Raw genomic sequence first — 18,475 nt, forward strand, 5'->3', positions numbered from 1 at the left:
GATCCTGGGAAAACGGGCTCGGGCGAAGAGAAGTCCATCCGTTTGCTCTCGGGCCCCACTGTGCCTGGTACAGTCGGTTTGGGTTGGATGACGGTGTGTGCGCGTGTGTTTAACTATACTTGTGAGGGCCCCTCTCTGAATTGACAATTGTTTTGGTTTAGATGTGCACCAGAAGCATTGATCCTCACTTACCAGGTGTATTTACTCGGACCTCACTTTGGTACCAGTACAAGTGTGTGTGTGTGTGTGTGTGTGTGTGTGTGTGTGTGTGTGTGTGTGTGTGTGTGTGTGTGTGTGTGTGTGTGTGTGTGGTGGCTGTGTGTGACAGATTATGTCCAGATTGCCACCTGTCTCAGCGGAGAGGCAGACCACTGGATGGAGGATTATTCATACAGAGTTCAAGCAGGATGTTTTGGGGCTAAAAAGTGTAAAAAAGGAGAGATATAGACAGACTGAATGATACCACTTCATGGCCACCATGAAGTGGTGTTGGACTTCCTGTGGAGGCAGGGAGAGATAAGGACGAGATAACAACGCACTCGACGGATCGTGCTTGGAGGGAAACTCAGTTTGTTCCGTGGTAACACCGGTCAGCACACACACCTTCAACTGGAGACACTACCAAGTGGCCGTACCGTATCCTATCAATACAAAATAGAATAATATAAGCCCAAATAATAGTCACTGTGTGGTTTTCGTGGAAAAAAAGAAGGCAATAATAACTCCTTTCCCGACATTATTTTTTATAATCACGGCAGGAGAATAACGGAGTAACTATCGGGTTTTAATGAGTTACATATTCCAGAGAAAATACCTTTATTTAGCCGGGAGGAAAAGGGAGAAGAGAAAGTCCAGACGACTAGCGGATTTATTTTCCTGGCAAGGTATGAATATTCATGATGTACGCGTTCTGAACGCATCCTCATTGGTCGAATACAAAAGAGTTTTGTTTGTGAATGCTGTGTGTGCAGTGAGAAAAGGGACTGGACCAGATAACAAGCTTCAAATAACATGTTTTAATGACTGTCGTCTCTATAACACTTGTATTTCGGCCAATATTTTTGTTGATTTTCGCTATTTTTACATAGGTTACTTAAAACTTAAACTGGATGGCAGAAAATACAACTGAGGGGGCAAAGCACCCTCATGCCCCCTCGTGGTGCCAGGCCCGTGGAAATGGCTGCTACCCCAGTTGTGATACAGGGGGATAGTTCTGGTTGCCAACAATTTATTTACCTTGACTTTGTAGCATAAATTGATGGTACTACCTCCACCTAGGGGCCTCAGCCAGGATATTCAGAGGATGATTGTTGACTTTTTCTGGTCTGGGCAGCACTGGATCAAGGCCTCTGCTCTGTACCTGCCAGTGGAAGGAGGACACGGCCTCATATACACCGTGTTCCAAATTATTATGCAAATTGGATTTAACATTTAAGTTTTTGTTTTTCAACTAAACTCATGGATGGTATTGTGTCTCAGGGCTCTTTGGATCACTGAAATCAATCTCAGACACCTGCGATAATTATTTTGCCAGATGAGCCCAATTAAAGGAAAACTATTAAGAAGGACGTTCCATATTATTAAGCAGGCCACATGTTTCAAGCAATATGGGAAAGAAAAAGGATCTCTCTGCTGCCGAAAAGCCTCAAATAGTGAAATGCCTTGGACAAGGTATGAAAACATTAGATATTTCACGAAAACTTAAGCGTGATCATCGTACTGTGAAGAGATTTGTGGCTGATTCAGAGCACAGACAGGTTGGTGCAGATAAAGGCATAATGAGGAAGGTTTCTGCCAGACAAATTCATGGGATGAAGAGAGCAGCTGCTAAAATGCCGTTACAAAGCTGCAAACAGGTATTTGAAGCTGCTGGTGCCTCTGGAGTATCGTGAACCTCCAGGTGTAGGACCCTCTAGAGGCTGCAGTTGTGCATAAACCTACTATTGGGCCCCCCCTAACCAATGCTCACAAACAGAAAGGGTTGCAGTGGGCCCAGTAATACATGAAGACTCATTTTCAAACAGTCTTGTTTACTGATGAGTGCCGTGCAACCCTGGATGGTCCAGATGGATGGAGTAGTGGATGGTTGGTGGATGGCCACCATGTCCCAACAAGGCTGCCACGTCAGCAGGGAGGTGGGGGAGCTGCTGGGCCCCTTTAGGGTCCCTGAGGGTGTGAAAATGATCTCGGCAAAGTATAGAGAGTTTCTGACTGACCACTTTCTTCCATGGTACAAAAAGAAGAACCGTGCCTTCCATAGCAAAATCATCTTCATGCCTGACAATGCACCATCTCATGCTGCAAACAATACCTCTGTGTCATTGGCTGCTATGGGCATAAAAGGAGAGAAACTCATGGTGTGGCCCCCATCCTCCCCTGACCTCAACCCTATTGAGAACCTTTGGAGCAAGATCAATGAGGGTGGGAGGCAGTTCACATCAAAACAGCAGCTCTGGGAGGCTGTTCTGACATCCTGCAAAGAAATTCAAGCAGAAACTCTCCAAAAACTCACAAGTTCAATGGATGCAAAAATTGTGAAGGTGGTATCAAAGAAGGCTCCTATGTTAACATGTAACTTGGCCTGTTCAGATGTTTTTGATTGAAATAGCTCTTGAATTCAGTAAATATGTCCTCCTAATGCTGCAAACTCAACAAATGACCATTTTCAGTTCTTTACAACCTTTAAAATGTTTTCAAACTCTGTTGTGCATAATAATTTGGAACAGTGCATTCAGAGTTTTTTGTTCAAGATTCAAGATTCAAGATTCAAGATTTTTATTTGTCACATACATATACATACTTCCATACATATATGCAGTGAAATGTAATGAATTGTTTTTGAAAACAATACTGTTATCATTGGGAGGTTTGTTCAATAACATTAGAACTATACCATAACGGTTGATGACTTGAAAATTATACTGACTGTCATTTGCATCGACTATTTAGGAAAATCAGAGAAAAATATAATTTGCGTAATAATTTGGAACGCGGTGTACATTCCATCCAGGGAGTTGGCCAGGCTGGTCAGTTCACTGCCAGATAGTGCAGGCTGCAGGCACCTGCTTTACACTTCAAGAAGAGGCTGGCAGAATACAGCTCGCCTTCCATTGAGGAGAGCTGGACGTCTTGATCTCGATAAACTCTTGTTCCTGCTGCAGCCACAAGAGGTGGCCTTTACAGGATTGACACAATTTTATCTTTCAGTCTTGACGGCCTGGCAGGTCTTTAATAATCCACGGGGACCCTGCTGCAACCCCCAGGAATGTGGCTGTTTGAAGAACCGTTGTTCTTCAACACATTCATCATATCTCAGACTCTGTCTTCTGCCAGCATGGGGTCAAAGCTGCGCCAGGCTGGTTGTATAAAGCAACCCGACTGCTCGGGGAATTGGAGTCAGTAGGGAAGAAAGATACTTATTACACCTGCATTAAAGTGCCACACTTACGCTCTCTGGCGGGGATGAAGGTGTTGCGGCCGTACCTGGGGGTGGTACAAAGCACCAGACGATTAACGGACGGGTGACCAGCAGTGCAGGATTGTACATGGTGCGATAGCAACAAACAGGTAAACGTGGTAGTAGGAAGAGCAAGATTTTCCATCTGGAAAACCATGAAAAAATATATTCAGGGTCACGGGTCAGTGGATCCTACACCTTGATGATGGCAGGACTGCTGGCAGCCCGTCTCAGGGCTGAGTTCGAATATTTCAAACTGACAGACAAAATGGACGACTTTGTGAAAACCTGGGGAATCAGGGGAGTGTTGTGTTCTGTTCCAGAGAATATGCTGCTGCTTCACTTTTGAAGCTGTATATTTCTATTCATCCCAATTTTTTCGTTGGTTTATTCGTTTTTTTAGTTCTCTCCCTATCCTTTTTATTCTCTCTCTCTCAAGAAAGATATAGAGAGAGAGAGAGAGAGAGAGAGAGAGAGAGAGAGAGAGAGAGAGAGAGAGAGAGAGAGAGAGAGAGAGAGAGAGAGAGAGAGAGAGAGAGAGAGAGAGAGAGAGAGAGAGAGAGAGAGAGAGAGAGAGAGAGAGAGAGAGAGAGAGAGAGCTGTGCTGATCCGGCATCACGCCATCCCAGGCGATCGCTGACACAGGTGTTTAAGGTGAAACGAATGGCCACAGCTTCCTTTCCCAGCACCCCCATCCCTCCCTTCATTCTGTCCTTCTTGCTTCCTTCATGCCTTAGATCCTCCCTCTCCTCCTCATTGTCTCTCCATTGTTTCTCTCCCTCTCGTTTTCTCTTGCGAATATTCGGTCCATTTGAGAGATTTTATGCGCTTGCTCAGCAAACCCACACACCCACACACCCACTCACCCACCCCCAACACACACACACACACACACACACACACACACACACACACACACACACACACACACACACACACACACACACACACACACACACACACACACACACACACACACACACACACACACACACACACACACACGTTTGTAGTTTCTTGGCACAGTGTACATTATTTTTGTGTGAAACTGAGAGAAAAGTAACTCGGGCAACGGGAAAGCACTATGACATGCAAACCTGTGTGTGTGTGTGTGTGTGTGTGTGTGTGTGTGTGTGTGTGTGTGTGTGAGAGAGAGTGAGGGCGATAAAGATAGATAGAGAGGGCAAGTGTATAAGGTGAAATGTAAAAGGAATGCAAGGATTGAAAAAAGAAGAGGCTGAGAGAGCTATCGCTGGGGTACTAGAATCATATTTATATAAAGAACTATATAGAACTAGAACCACAGGATGGGGCCAGGGTCTAGGGACATGGGAAAACACCAGGGTCTAGCCACATAAAACTACATAGAAAAAGAGAAAGGGGATAAGGGTAAATCCAGGGTCTAGAAACGTAAAACTAGTGACACTCAGGGTCGAGAGACTTATTACCACAGAGAACTAGAGACACAGGATAAGGCCAGGGTCTAGAGAAAGATTGAACATAGAACTAGACCAACAGGAGCAGCCCTGCATCCACAGACTGCGTGTCCACGCACCTGTTGAGGTAGACTCGTTTCTCGGTGAACTGTCCCTGGCCATGGTTGGGGTCTTCAAAGGGTTCATTCTGGACCACCTCCACGCCCTCCCCCCTGTCGCTCTGCTCGTGGCTGTGTTTGCTGATCATGTACAACTGGCCGATCCGGTACTGCAAGACAAGAGAGACAGATTGTTAAATACTAGTTACATTAAGTTACGTTAAGTTTCCCAAAGAATTTTATTTAAACCATCACAGGAAAGAATGTCCTGAGTTTGACCTGTAAAGATGATTCTAAATGGGTCACTCACAAAACTGCCATAAAACATGTCCTAGATTAATTGATACGCATATTCACAGAGAATGTGGAATAATTCATTAAAATATTAAAGTAAACAACGCCTACTATATGGTGTAATTAGTTGTTTTTAACGAACTTAAATATTATTTGGGTGTTTTTTTCTGTAGTTTGCTCCATTACCGTAACAATGTAGTACCTCATATTTTTTGAAGAAATATATATGTATTAATTTTCAACATCTGGCCACTTTTGCTGATTCGAAAGTTCACTCAAGTCATCGAGCAGGATTCAATAGCTCGAGTGAACTGGCGGTACTTTTTTCTTTGACCGGCGGGGCAGAGCGAGATCTATGGGCAGAAATATGTGTCAGTAGAAACTGAATTTGAATCATTTATATTTGAATTTGAATTGCTCAACTTGAATGATTGCATTAAAAAACTGAATTTGAATAACATCATTTGAACTTGTATTGTTTAACTTGAATAATTGCATCGAAAAACTGACTCTGCATAGCATAATTCTAAATTGAATTTATTAGTTTGGAAGTGAATTCCAATAAACTTGAAACTGTAATTGTAATGTCATTGTAATCTGTAATGCAATATTATAGAATTGAATCAATTTGCTCTAAAACTATATTTTATACTCACTGAAAATTCATTCAGTCCTCACAATTCAAATTCGGTGCTTGCAATTCAAATTCACTGAGACGTTCACAAGTTTACTGAGACGCACATCCAGATTGTTGAGGGAGAGCAGTCAAGTGGGGAGTCACACACTTATGGAAAGACTCCGTTTCTGTTTGTGAATTTCCCATTCATTCACTCCATTGATGCTCCAGAAAATCCTTTTATGAGGAGTATCAAGCCTGGAACCAAGGCAACCAACTACGGCATAAATCGTGACCATAAAACATTTATTTCTGAGCAAAGATATATATATTGTGGCTTGCGCCGTGAAACGAATCAATTCGGTCAAGACAGAGCGTTCTTTCATAAGCCACTGCCTGCGTCCCATACACGCATGACCAGCAGGGGCAGCTTCCATTTATTTTCACAGACAACAATAACACAGAGAACCCCTGAGGCCATAACCGGCTACGTCAGTCAACGTCACGGCCCCGTCCTAGTCAACAACAACAGTCACCGCAGTCTGGGTCACCCCCCCAACACAAACTACACAGCCCAACACAAACAGAACATCCCCAACGATTGAAAACACATAATAAAACACAATGGAGACACATCTCCGGACCCATAATCCTTTGCATCGACATAACCAAAAGGCCTGGGCCCACCCCCTTGGGTCACTACAATATATTGGAAAACAGGAAAAAAGGTCAAAGTTTCTTTTTTAAGGGGGAAGGAACTAACCCATCCCATAAACCATTGCAAACGATACCATTCCAATGACTTCAAACCTAACGACAGTTTAGCGCTTCTTCTTGAATTTAACCTTGGTCATTATTATAGTGCTTGTATTGTTGATAATAGTGTTGAAATCATGGTTGATCTGTGGTAAATGTAACGTAAACAATCACAGAGTCCTGCGGTAACTGTAACTCCCTCGCCGGCAGTGGTGTACACACATTGTGAAGTGGTGTAAGATGTCATCATGGGCGTGGTAAACATTTCCATGGTAATAGCGAGCTCCACCAATCAGAGACGTCGCTGTAACACTTTGGGATCGTGAGTAGTGGAGGACTTCTCTGTGACCTCGCCATAGCTGTCAACCCTCCCATTTTTCCTGGGATTCTTCTGTCTTTTACCCTTCTTTCCCGCTGTCCTCCTGGCTTTTATTTTCCCCGTAAATATCTCATCTTTCTAAAAATAAAAATTTGAAAAAGGTTGCCGCCGCCGCAATGTCTGCTCCGCTGACCACTGCACGATCTGCTGTGCGTCCCCGCTCCTGTTTCTCCAAACAAAACCAATAATAACAGTGTGTTTTTATAATAGATGTATTTATTGTAATAAAATGAAACAAAAAAAAAAAAAAAAACACAGTGCGTAACGGGGACACTTTCTCAGTCACCCTCAGTGCCTGACTCACTCAGTCAATCTCAACAAGTCCATGAATCAATGGGAGTGAAATGAATGGTCAAAAACATAGATAGGGGTGTGTGTCTCTGTGTGTGTAAACTGAAATTGAATTGCGAGACCTGAATGAGTTTTCAGTGAGGATCAAATACAGTTTCAGAGCAAACTAATTCAATTTCATAACAACTGAATTCAATTGTTTTTCCAATAAACTTGAAACTGAATGTAATATAACTACATTCAGTTTCAAGTTTATTGGAATTCAGTTCTAAAGTTATACATAAAATTTCAAATGATGTGATTCAAACTCAGTTTTTTTTAATACAGATATTCAAGTTGAGCAAATACAATTCAAATATAAATGATTCAAACTCAGTTTCTAGTGACACATATTTCTGCCCATAGAGATTGTCGAAGCTGTTCAAGCAATTTGAAATAGTCTAAACATTTTCCACCATTGTCTGGATTTTGGCTGTCACTCAACTGATTTGGAGGCTTCTGTTCACAACAAAAGTCCAACAGAGGAGGCAGGTCTGGCAATCTAGAACGACATGTGGCGAGTAGCGGCGTTTGTAACACACACACACACACACACACACACACACACACACACACACACACACACACACACACACACACACACACACACACACACACACACACACACACACACACACACACACACACACACACACACACACACACACACACAGAAATCCAATCAACCATCACACTTTGACCATTTTGGGTAGAGACATTAATACAGTTTTTATACCAAAATGTGCACGTATCGGCAAGTTTTTTTTAAGGGGGTAAACCTGCTAAAAATAAGCAATTATGCAATTATTTCCATTGCCAGTGAAAGAGTATGCCTTTCTTTTTTTTTTCTGGACCCAATTTAGACCCACGTCCTCTGTGGTCTCCCTCTCTTTCTCTGCAAAGCACTCCAAGAGCAGGAAACTGACTCACTTCCTCTTTGTACTTCTCGCAATGTGTATCTACTAAAATAAAAGTTTTATTCTATACCTTGCACATAAATGCCAGGATGGAAGGGCAGGTTTACGTCATGTTCTCCAAATAAGTCCTTAAAAGAAGCCGCATTCTACATTTTACCCCAGCCCATCTCACCTTATCTGTATGTATGTCTTCGCCACCCATTGTAGGCCGGCCTATCCTTGTAATAACAGTGAACTGTCTGAGTTAAGAGGCTGCTCAGTGCCTGTTCTTTAAATATTAAAGGGCATGTTAAAATGTATATTCCAATACCTGTTGATTTGGCCAAATATAAAGAAAGAAAGAATGTAGTGTATTTAGTGCCTATAACATTGAACTTTTGATGCCCTTAATCTTAAACCTGTTGAGATTGAGAGTGAGAATTGGTCTGGAAAGGGCTGGAATTACTTATCTTTGTCATTTTTTCCTCCTTTACCTAATTCTCCCGACGTATATCCTTCCACCCTCAGTTCCCCCCGGTGATGGACAAAATTCTGTCTAATGGAATCCATTGACGTTGTCATGTTTTGATGTGTATATGGATTCACGCTCTCCGAAGGTCGAGAGCCAGATGCGACAAACGCGGGAAGCTCGGCATCGGCCAACAAAAACTATCTGATTCTTGAGGACAAAAGCCGAGCTAAAATCCATTTTGTGTACAGTATCAACAGTGACCGAGCCTAACAGATGATAATGTGGAAACGGCATCGCGCTGACTCCATTAACCCCCGGACTAACAAAACAACGGAGGCAGCTTAATGCGAAACACCGCTCCCCGCCACCCGTAGCTCACTCTCTTCCGTGCAGTGTTCCTTTCTTTTTTCCATCCGCGGTCTCATCTGCTCCATTAACGGGAGCTTCACCTTTACCCAATAAACCCCCTTCCCATCCCTCGAAAGCAAAGGTGGACTTTCTAAAAACGGCTCTGGCTGAGGGTGGGCGGGTTGACAGCAAGCCCTCTCAGGTTTACAGTGGGTGTAAATAATGCAGAGGGGCGGCGCTCCTCTGTCTGAAGAGGCGAGAGAGAATGGAGATAGGGTTCGGGCGGTCATTGAGTTTCCTCGATGAAGGACGAGCAAATCCAAAGTCGGCGGGGAAAGGAGAAATGGGGGAAATGGAGGAGAGGCAAAAACACGAGACGGCTCGGAAGTGAGAGACGAAGAGAGTTGCGGGGTGAGGTGAAATGGGACATTGGACTAACTCACTGTTCATTCAGACCACGGATGTCCTCTCATTCTCGTCATCCCCCTCCTTGACCATCGCGACCACCTCCTTGAGCAAGAGTTGCTGACTGCTGAAGATGCATACATTTTCTCGGACAGTAAGATTGAGTTTGCGGGGGGACTCCATGGTGAAAAAAACCCTAACCAGAAGGGGCAATAATGCCTTTTTACCAAGCCGAAACAGCCAATTTAGTGCTGCTTTGGTGTCCCGAATAGTAGAAGTACCGCTCGCGACGTTCGAATAGGACCGAGATCGACCGTTTGATGACCTGCTGGGTTGCTTCTCCTGCTAATTCGATGAGTCTGATGACAGTGCAACTCTAGTTGGCAGCGGCGCTCCTCGGTCAATGTGAACAAAGAGCAGCAACAATGCGAACAATGAGGAGGAGACCCGTGTGAGATATGAGGTCACGGCCATCGGGGCTGGACTGGACGCTACCTCGGTCGCTGGAGCTTTTCTTCCCAAGCTGCGGGGACGCATCTCATCTGACAGAAGGAAATGTCCGGTGTGAGTTTGTGAGTGTGAGTCCGGTGGAGTGCTCTGATCTACCTCTCACACAATGTGTGTGAATTAAGGGAAACGTCAATTGCAGAGACCCCAACGGAAGACCTCTACAAAGCCAGGGTTTCTCATCATTTTAAAATTCTAAAAAAATAGAATAGAAATAATTAAAAGGCCCCATGACCCCATGCATGATGATGATATGATGCCTACTTCGAGGTCCCTATATTCTCACAGCAATTTGATAGTGTGACAAATCTACTGACCCAAAAGTGGGACTGCCTTGTATGGTTACTCGGTTGGTGTGGCGCCCCCTAGAGTTAAGTACCAGAGGCAAGGATTTTTGATCGTGACATCCTCCTGCTGCCCCCCTTAAAAATAAAAACCAAGGTCATGCATTGCTGTGATGAGATGTTTACTCGTCATAAAACAATATTTCAGCATGTACCTACTCTTCATGAAGGTCGTCTTCCCTTAAACCCATCATACATTATTTATAAGCGTTTGGTGGAGTGTGCATCCCAATCAGAATGAATCTTTCGGGGTCCACAGTTTCCAGCGCTGTCCAGGACCTAGTCTGAGTTGTATAATACACAGACAGGTTTATGTCCGGCCAGATAATATAAAAAAGTTAAATGGTAAAGTACAAGCAGGGTGTGAGCTTAGTTATTCTATTCAAAGTAAATTCTGGCCCAAATAGTAAAGTCATACATCAATTTTTAATATCTCAGTTCAATGAAGCATGTACCAAGACATTGTGGTGTTTATTAAAGCACCCAGCTGCCCAGTTTCACGGTTTACAACTCTGCCCTTATTCTGAGGACGGTGTAGTCTATCAGATGCCTCAAAGTGCTGCTGCACTGAAGAGAAACGAGATGAATAAACAATAACAGCGGGACTAAGCCACACCGATCAATATGTGGCCTATCTAGCCTCCCTTGGTGTTCTACGAGGATCAATACCGGCTAGTGCAGAGTCATCGAGAATGTCGGGAGGGGAGGAGAACTCAAGGAAGGCGAAAAAGTACCTGAGAACGGAGGAGGGGGAGGATAGTGGTTCTCTCTTTTTTCCCCTCTACAAGCAAACAGACAGGATGTGACAACACGATTCCTTACATTTACCACAGCTGAAAAAACCAAAGTTCAACTACTTACTCGAGATGTTGCCATTTACTTTGTCTGTGTGTGTGTGTGGTGGTGGTGGTGGTGGTGGTGGTGGGGTTCAAACATCTGATACACATGCCTGGAGAATATCAAATTATCTACAGAAAGCCTTTCAATCACTGTCTCAGCTAACCCAACCGTTGACATTGCAAATTGCTTCGGCTCAATATGAATGAACGCCATATCTGCCAAAAGGTGCTCAGGACGGGTATTGATTCTGACAACCAACATGGTGAACGACTGAACCAACAGCAGCCCCCCCTGTAATCTGATGAAATACAGCACACATGTAATGGACTATCACCTACCACAGTTGCTTTAAAAAAAAATACACTCATGAAGTTACAGTTTTTTTGCCTCTGAATTGAATGTAAGTAATTCAATCATGAATGCGTGCCTGGCATCCCCAGCCTGGGTTCTGTGCCTGCGGCTGTGTCTTGTGCCTGCACGTGGGGGTGGGTTAAATGTGTGCGCCTTAGGGGTCCAGGGTCTCCTCCCACGCTCCGGGACTGGGTTATGCTCCTTGGGGCCAGGTGTCGGTGTTGCTCCGTGGGCTTCCGGCTTCACTTGGGGCTGGGGGGAATTCTGTGGCTACAAGGCAGGGTGCTCAGGGCTTTTCTGCAGCTGTGGGGTGTCTATGTCGGGGCCTTTTCCACTGCTTGGAGGTATATCATACCGACCTTATACACTCCAGAAAATCCCGTACACTCTTCACATGCATGCATGCATGCATGCGTGCGTATGCGCGCACACACACAACGGCACCCGCACCCACCCACACAGACCGGCACCCGCACCCACACACACACACACACACACACACAGTATGTGTGTCGTGATTAGTTGTTTATAGACCAAAACATGGGAAGATAGTTCCCCTAAAGAGGGGGATTGGTGCTGATTTTGTGTAACAAAACACTGTGCTCTCGTCATCCCACAGGTCGTCCACAGGACAGAGTTATTGCATTAACGATTAAAGAATGAATAAAGAGTGGCATTGCAGGTTGAGAAGTTGAACTCCACTTGAAGACTAACTCTGTCCTGGATGCAATGGCACAAATACTCTGTGTTGTATGCACAGCATGCTGACAGCACAGGTTAGAAAAAAATTTATGTCTTGGGTATGATAATGTGCTATCATTATCATTTTGCAGTCAAATTTGAAGATAACAAAGTTATGTTATGTTAATATTTGGAGGGGGTTTTATATTTGAGTCATCCCAGTTATTTTTTTTTAAATTTATTTATTTTTTTTAATATGGGATTTTGATTACTAGTGCACGCCAGGTCAAAATTTAAGGCTCTCTAAGGCATTTGAATGGCACAGTTTGACAAATGTCAGTGATTCAGCCTGTGTTCCACAATGGAAGCTGAAACTGCACGGTTAAAGTCACACACTGGGGAAAGACAGTCTTTGTGACTCAGTTGCAGAGCCCTGAAGCCCCACCCCTGCTGATTCGCTGTTCGCTGCTTGATGAAAGTTGATTAATATTACTTGCGTCGCATGCCCAAATTGCACCAAATTTGACACTGCATGTCCTTGGGTCTCCAGCATTACACCCGCCAAGTGTGAAGTAGCTCAGATGAATGGTTGTCGAGATAATCGAAGGACATACATCCATACAGACAGACAGGAGTCATGCCTTCATTGTTAGATTCAGGCAGGAATTAGATATGTGTTTTGAGTTATCTGTAGCCGCCAAACTTCTGAAAGTCATCTTTCAGAAGTCTGTCTTTCAGACCCCAAAGTGTGACCAGGCTTGGCGTCCGACTTCACGAGTCTCAGCGAGGGCCGTCATTGACCCGTTCTCCAGAGTCACAACGCAGTTCCCCCACAGCCAGCCCTGCTCTCCGCCCCCATTTCAATGTCAATAGCTCGGCTGATTGCGCCGTTCTGCTTGTAGAGGGCTCGCATTAGCGCTCATCCCGGGCAAGCTCCACGGCAACCCAACGCAGAGACCACTTTGCGCGGTGCAGGTACAAACATCTTGACAAGCCACGTAAAAAAACAGCCGTTCCGAGTCACTCACTAATCACAAATAAGCAAGTATAAAGAATCATTTGAGGGAAAAAAGGAAGACGTACAGTGGGGCAAAAAATTATTTAGTCAGCCACCAATTGTGCAAGTTCTCCCACTTAAAAAGATGAGAGAGGCCTGTTATTTTCATCATAGGTATACGTCAACTATGAGAGACAAAATGAGAAAAAAAAATCCAGAAAATCACATTGTCTGATTTTTAAAGAATTTATTTGCAAATTATGGTGGAAAATAAGTATTTGGTCAATAACAAAAGTTCATCTCAATACTTTGTTATATACCCTTTGTTTGAAATGACAGAGGTCAAACGTTTTCTATAAGTCTTCACAAGGTTTTCACACTGTTGCTGGTATTTTGGCCCATTCCTCCATGCAGATCTCCTCTAGAGCAGTGATGTTTTGGGGCTGTCGCTGGGCAACATGGACTTTCAACTCCCTCCAAAGATTTTCTATGGGGTTGAGATCTGGAGACTGGCTAGGCCACTCCAGGACCTTGAAATGCTTCTTACGAAGCCACTCCTTCGTTGTCCGGGCGGTGTGTTTGGGATCATTGTCATGCTGAAAGACCCAGCCACGTTTCATCTTCACTGCCCTTGCTGATGGAAGGAGGTTTTCACTCAAAATCTCACGATACATGGCCCCATTCATTCTTTCCTTTACACGGATCAGTCGTCCTGGTCCCTTTGCAGAAAAACAGCCCCAAAGCATGATGTTCCCACCCCCATGCTTCACAGTAGGTATGGTGTTCTTTGGATGCAACTCAGCTTTCTTTCTCCTCCAAACACGACAAGTTGAGTTTTTACCAAAAAGTTATATTTGGGATTCATCTGACATTCTCCCAATCCTCTTCTGGATCATCCAAATGCTCTCTAGCAAACTTCAGACGGGCCTGGACATGTACTGGCTGAAGCAGGGGGACAAGTCTGGCACTGCAGGATTTGAGTCCCTGGTGGCGTAGTGTATTACTGATGGTAGCCTTTGTTACTTTGGTCCCAGCTCTCTGCAGGTCATTCACTAGGTCCCCCCGATGTTTGCTCACCGTTCTTGTGATCATTTTGACCCCACGGGGTGAGATCTTGCGTGGAGCCCCAGATCGAGGGAGATTATCAGTGGTCTTGTATGTCTTCCATTTTCTAATAATTGCTCCCACAGTTGATTTCTTCACAACAAGCTGCTTACCTATTGCAGATTCAGTCTTCCCAGCCTGGTGCAGGTCTACAATTTTTTTTCTGATGTCCTTAAATAGCTCTTTGGTCTTGGCCATAGTGGAGTTTGGAGTGTGACTGTTTGAGGTTGTGGACAGGTGTCTTTTATACTGATAACGAGTTCAAACAGGTGCCATTAATACATTTATACATTTATAGATTAATTCTTTTTGCGGATATTTGGCTATTTTTCTACATTTTCTTCTTCTTTTTATTATTATTATTAAGATTTATTTATTTATTTTTCAGACTGTTGAGCTTATTTATTTTTTCCTAACTGTCTGTAGAGAAATGCAACAATCCTCACCATGTAAAAATCCTTGTCTATGAAAACGTTTGGAAATGTGGTGGAATAAACAGAATTCAGATTCCGATTTTGAAAAATTAAGCCCCTCATATGCGTTCACTGAAACCTTGACCTTAACCTCACGACTAAAATTATGAATTACATACCACCCTGTCACAACTTACATCCATCTTCTTTATATCTCTCACACACACACACGCGCACACACACACACGCACACACACGCACACGCCTTCTCCTGACCTGTGCACGCTTAATCAAGCGGGGCTGCGGCGTGTGGTAAACTAGGCTGCTCCCTCCAGATAAGATTATGCCTGTGCTGCAGGCCTGGAAGTCAATAGGTGCTCCAGGAGTTTAATTAGTGTGTGTGTGTGTGTGTGTGTGTGGGTCTTGGTATCAAGTGCGAGTCAGGTGGCACCAGGGAGAAATAGGGCAATGGGAGCATGGGGTAAGGGAAAGGGTTAATGGGCAGCATGGGAAATAAAGTGCAAGAGCGTTTTCTGGGGGAATTGTGATCATAAAATATCATCATAAATTCCGGCATAATAGAAAGACGGGTTGAATGAGGGATTAAGATGGATAGAGACCGAGGTAAAGTTTAATGACAAACAATTAAAATGAAATTGAATTTTGAAGTTCAAATGATCAACTGTGTGAAAATGCATCTTTATTTTGAAAGAGAATGATATGTGTGCCTCTCCATCTCTGTGTTCCTTGGTTAAAGGGGCACATGTGTACAGAAAGAGTCGTTCGTAACGAACAAATCTTTGAAATGACGTGGGAGTCTGGAGTCACTCCAACTAAAGAGTGAATCTTCGACTCCCAGATTTAAACGATTCTTGTGACGGTTCCATTCCCGACTCAGTCACACCAACCGAATCAAACGGAATGACTCCTTTTACCGAGCCACTCGTCAAGAACCGAATTAGGAAAATCACTACTCCCTCGTTGTCTCCCTCAAACTGCATAATCTGCATCTTTTGTCCCCTTTAATTGATGAAATAAGACATTATATATTTCAATTAGTAGTTGACTTTTTTCCCCAGTGGAAACTCAGTGGTTGACCGTCATAAACGATTCATCAAATAATCGCGTATTCCGACGCATCCCTAATTGCAACTATCTAGGGTGCACCACTGAAGCGAAGCCAATGGGCAATCTCCTTTTAGAGTGTGTCTTTGCAACACTCTACTGCGTAACAGTGCCACGCCCACTTGTTTCAAAACTCTTCATATTTCATCTCTACTTAACTTGGTGACGTTCCCTTTGCGCTTTTGTGTCTGCACCGTGGCAACCTAAATGCCTTGTTTGTCCAAATACAGCTGGCCAATAACCAGGTTGCAATTCTTGATAAATTATAGTGGAAATCAGAAGTGAATTCCAACGTGTGTGTGAGTGTGTGTGTGTGTGTGTGTGTGTGTGTGTGCGTGCGTGCGTGTATCTCAGAGAGACGGAATGTGCCAGACACTTAATGGAGACGGAGTAGCAGCCTGCAGAGAGGGAATGTGAAAGTAAACTAATACATTTTTAATGACTATGTGCGTACGTCACTATGGTTCTATAACAACAGGAAGTGGTCCAACTATAAAATGTACAGTAGCTTGTCGACATTAGAGTCCTGTGTTGTTGTTTTTGTAGTGTGTCGTCTCCAGTGCATTAACATTTCAATGACAATAAAAAGTGCAACGTGAAGGAACTGTGAGATCATACGGTCTTCCCAACAGGTGTCAGCCCGCTACGTTACAAAAATATTTGTTTGTTATATATCCACGGGGCTCTTGATCACAATTAGTTTGTGGTTCCGTTCTGAATAATCAAATCATAGTCGGGCTATGACTCAAAGTTAAATGGAAACGTCTTTCTTTAGGCCATAATTTGAGTAAATCAAAAAATGTGGATGAATGGCCAATAATTTGGCCCTTTTTAAGTGTTTATATAAGAATCTGATTGCAAAAGATGAATTTAAACCCAAAAAAACAAAACTCTAAACAAAATACAAGCCTGTCAGACAAAAGCCAGGAGATTTATGTGGATTGCGGGGTGCTCAGCTGGCCGACTGAGACACACACACACACACATACACACACACGGACACACACACGCAGGCACACATCACATTCATCATATCGGCGCAAGCACGGGCCTGAACGCACATCGTCGTCCACGTGCAGAAACACACTGTATACGTGCACGCATGTACACAACCACAAGAGAAAATAAACAAAAATGTTAGATGTCACTTAATGGCAAAAAATGGACTGTGTTCGACTGACCCCCACCCTCCCAAGCTAGCACTATGAACTGTAAAAGTAATGGATCAGATCCCTACATAAAAAAAATTGTGCTGGTTTAAGGGCGTAACACTCACTACATGGAGTTGAGAGCTCCAATTCATTGACTGGCTTCCAAACCACTTCTAGTGGCGAGACACACTCTTTGTGAGCCTCTCTTCTCTACAAAAGAAAATCTGCTTTTCCAATACATTTGCACCTTTAATTGCTTCAAGTGTAGGATATAAGGTAGATAGGTGCTTTTGGGGTCTTTTGCGAGAGATACTACAAGCCTGTAAGTAAACTATAAGCCTATTAGTAGACTATACGCAAACTCTATGTAAACCATAAGTAAACTATAAGCATATAAGTAAACTATAAGAGAACCATAAACATATAAATAGACTATAAGTAAGCTATATGTAAACCATAAGCAAACCATAAGCCTATATGTACAGTATGTATGACTAAAAATAAACTATACATAGACTATAAATATACTATATGTAAACTATACGCAGACCATAAGTAAATTATAAGCCTATAAGTAAACTATAAGTAGACTATAAATAAACTAAATGTGAACTATACGCAAACCATAAGTAAACTATAAGCCTATAAGTAAACTGTAAGTAAACCATAATCCTATTAGTGGAATATAAATAAACTATAGGCAGACTAAAAGTAAACTATAAGCAGACAATAAGTAGACTATAAATTAACTATTATGTAAACCATATGCAAATCATCATATCATAGGTAAACTATAAGCCTATAATTGGACCATAAGCAGACGATAAGTAAACTATAAGAGAACCATATGTGAACTATAAGTCTACAAGTAAACTCTAAGCCTATAAGTTCACCATAAGTATGCTATAAGCCTATAAGTAGATGATAAGTAAAGTATAACTAAACTATAAGTAAATTACAATCCGATAGTGTCAGCATTATTCAAGTGCAATTTGGAACACCCTACAAAATGGCTACTAACCTAGTGCCACATTGTGAGTGATCGGTCAGATTGAGTTGCTTTTCCCCCTCCATGCTGAAAGAATCATGATGCAGTGTAATATGTAATATTCCTCCTCGCTGCATGGAACTGGAGTCCGGAGCGTGCAGGCCCCGTCATTGAGGCGAAGGTCACGGTGCTAGTGAATCGCAGATGGCGGCTTACAGCTGCTGCAGAGTGCAGACTGTGTGTGTCACACACGCACGCGCGCACACACACGCACACACACACACACACACACACACACACACTTGTTTTTTACACACACACACACACACACACACACACACACACACACACACACACACACACACACACACACACACACACACACACACACACACACACACACACACACACACACATATATAATAGATATAATCACATGACACCACTGGCTGATAGTGGTGAGAAAGTGTCTTTGTATGATGTGTGT

At 43.3% G+C, this 18,475-nt stretch overlaps 1 protein-coding gene across 1 annotated transcript in view; it reads right to left on the minus strand.

Moving 5' to 3' along the window:
* Nucleotides 1–18,475, minus strand: part of LOC307229232 (cytoplasmic phosphatidylinositol transfer protein 1-like) — an 83,295-nt gene that overhangs the window by 17,484 nt on the left and 47,336 nt on the right. Inside the window, exon 2 of the mRNA XM_079999179.1 lies at nucleotides 5,013–5,161. Coding sequence (XP_079855305.1) covers nucleotides 5,013–5,161 — 149 coding nt within the window. The remainder of the gene's footprint in view (nucleotides 1–5,012; nucleotides 5,162–18,475) is intronic.

The sequence above is a fragment of the Zeus faber genome (genome assembly GCF_960531495.2).
Source record: "Zeus faber genome assembly, chromosome: 4".
NCBI lineage: Eukaryota > Metazoa > Chordata > Actinopteri > Zeiformes > Zeidae > Zeus > Zeus faber.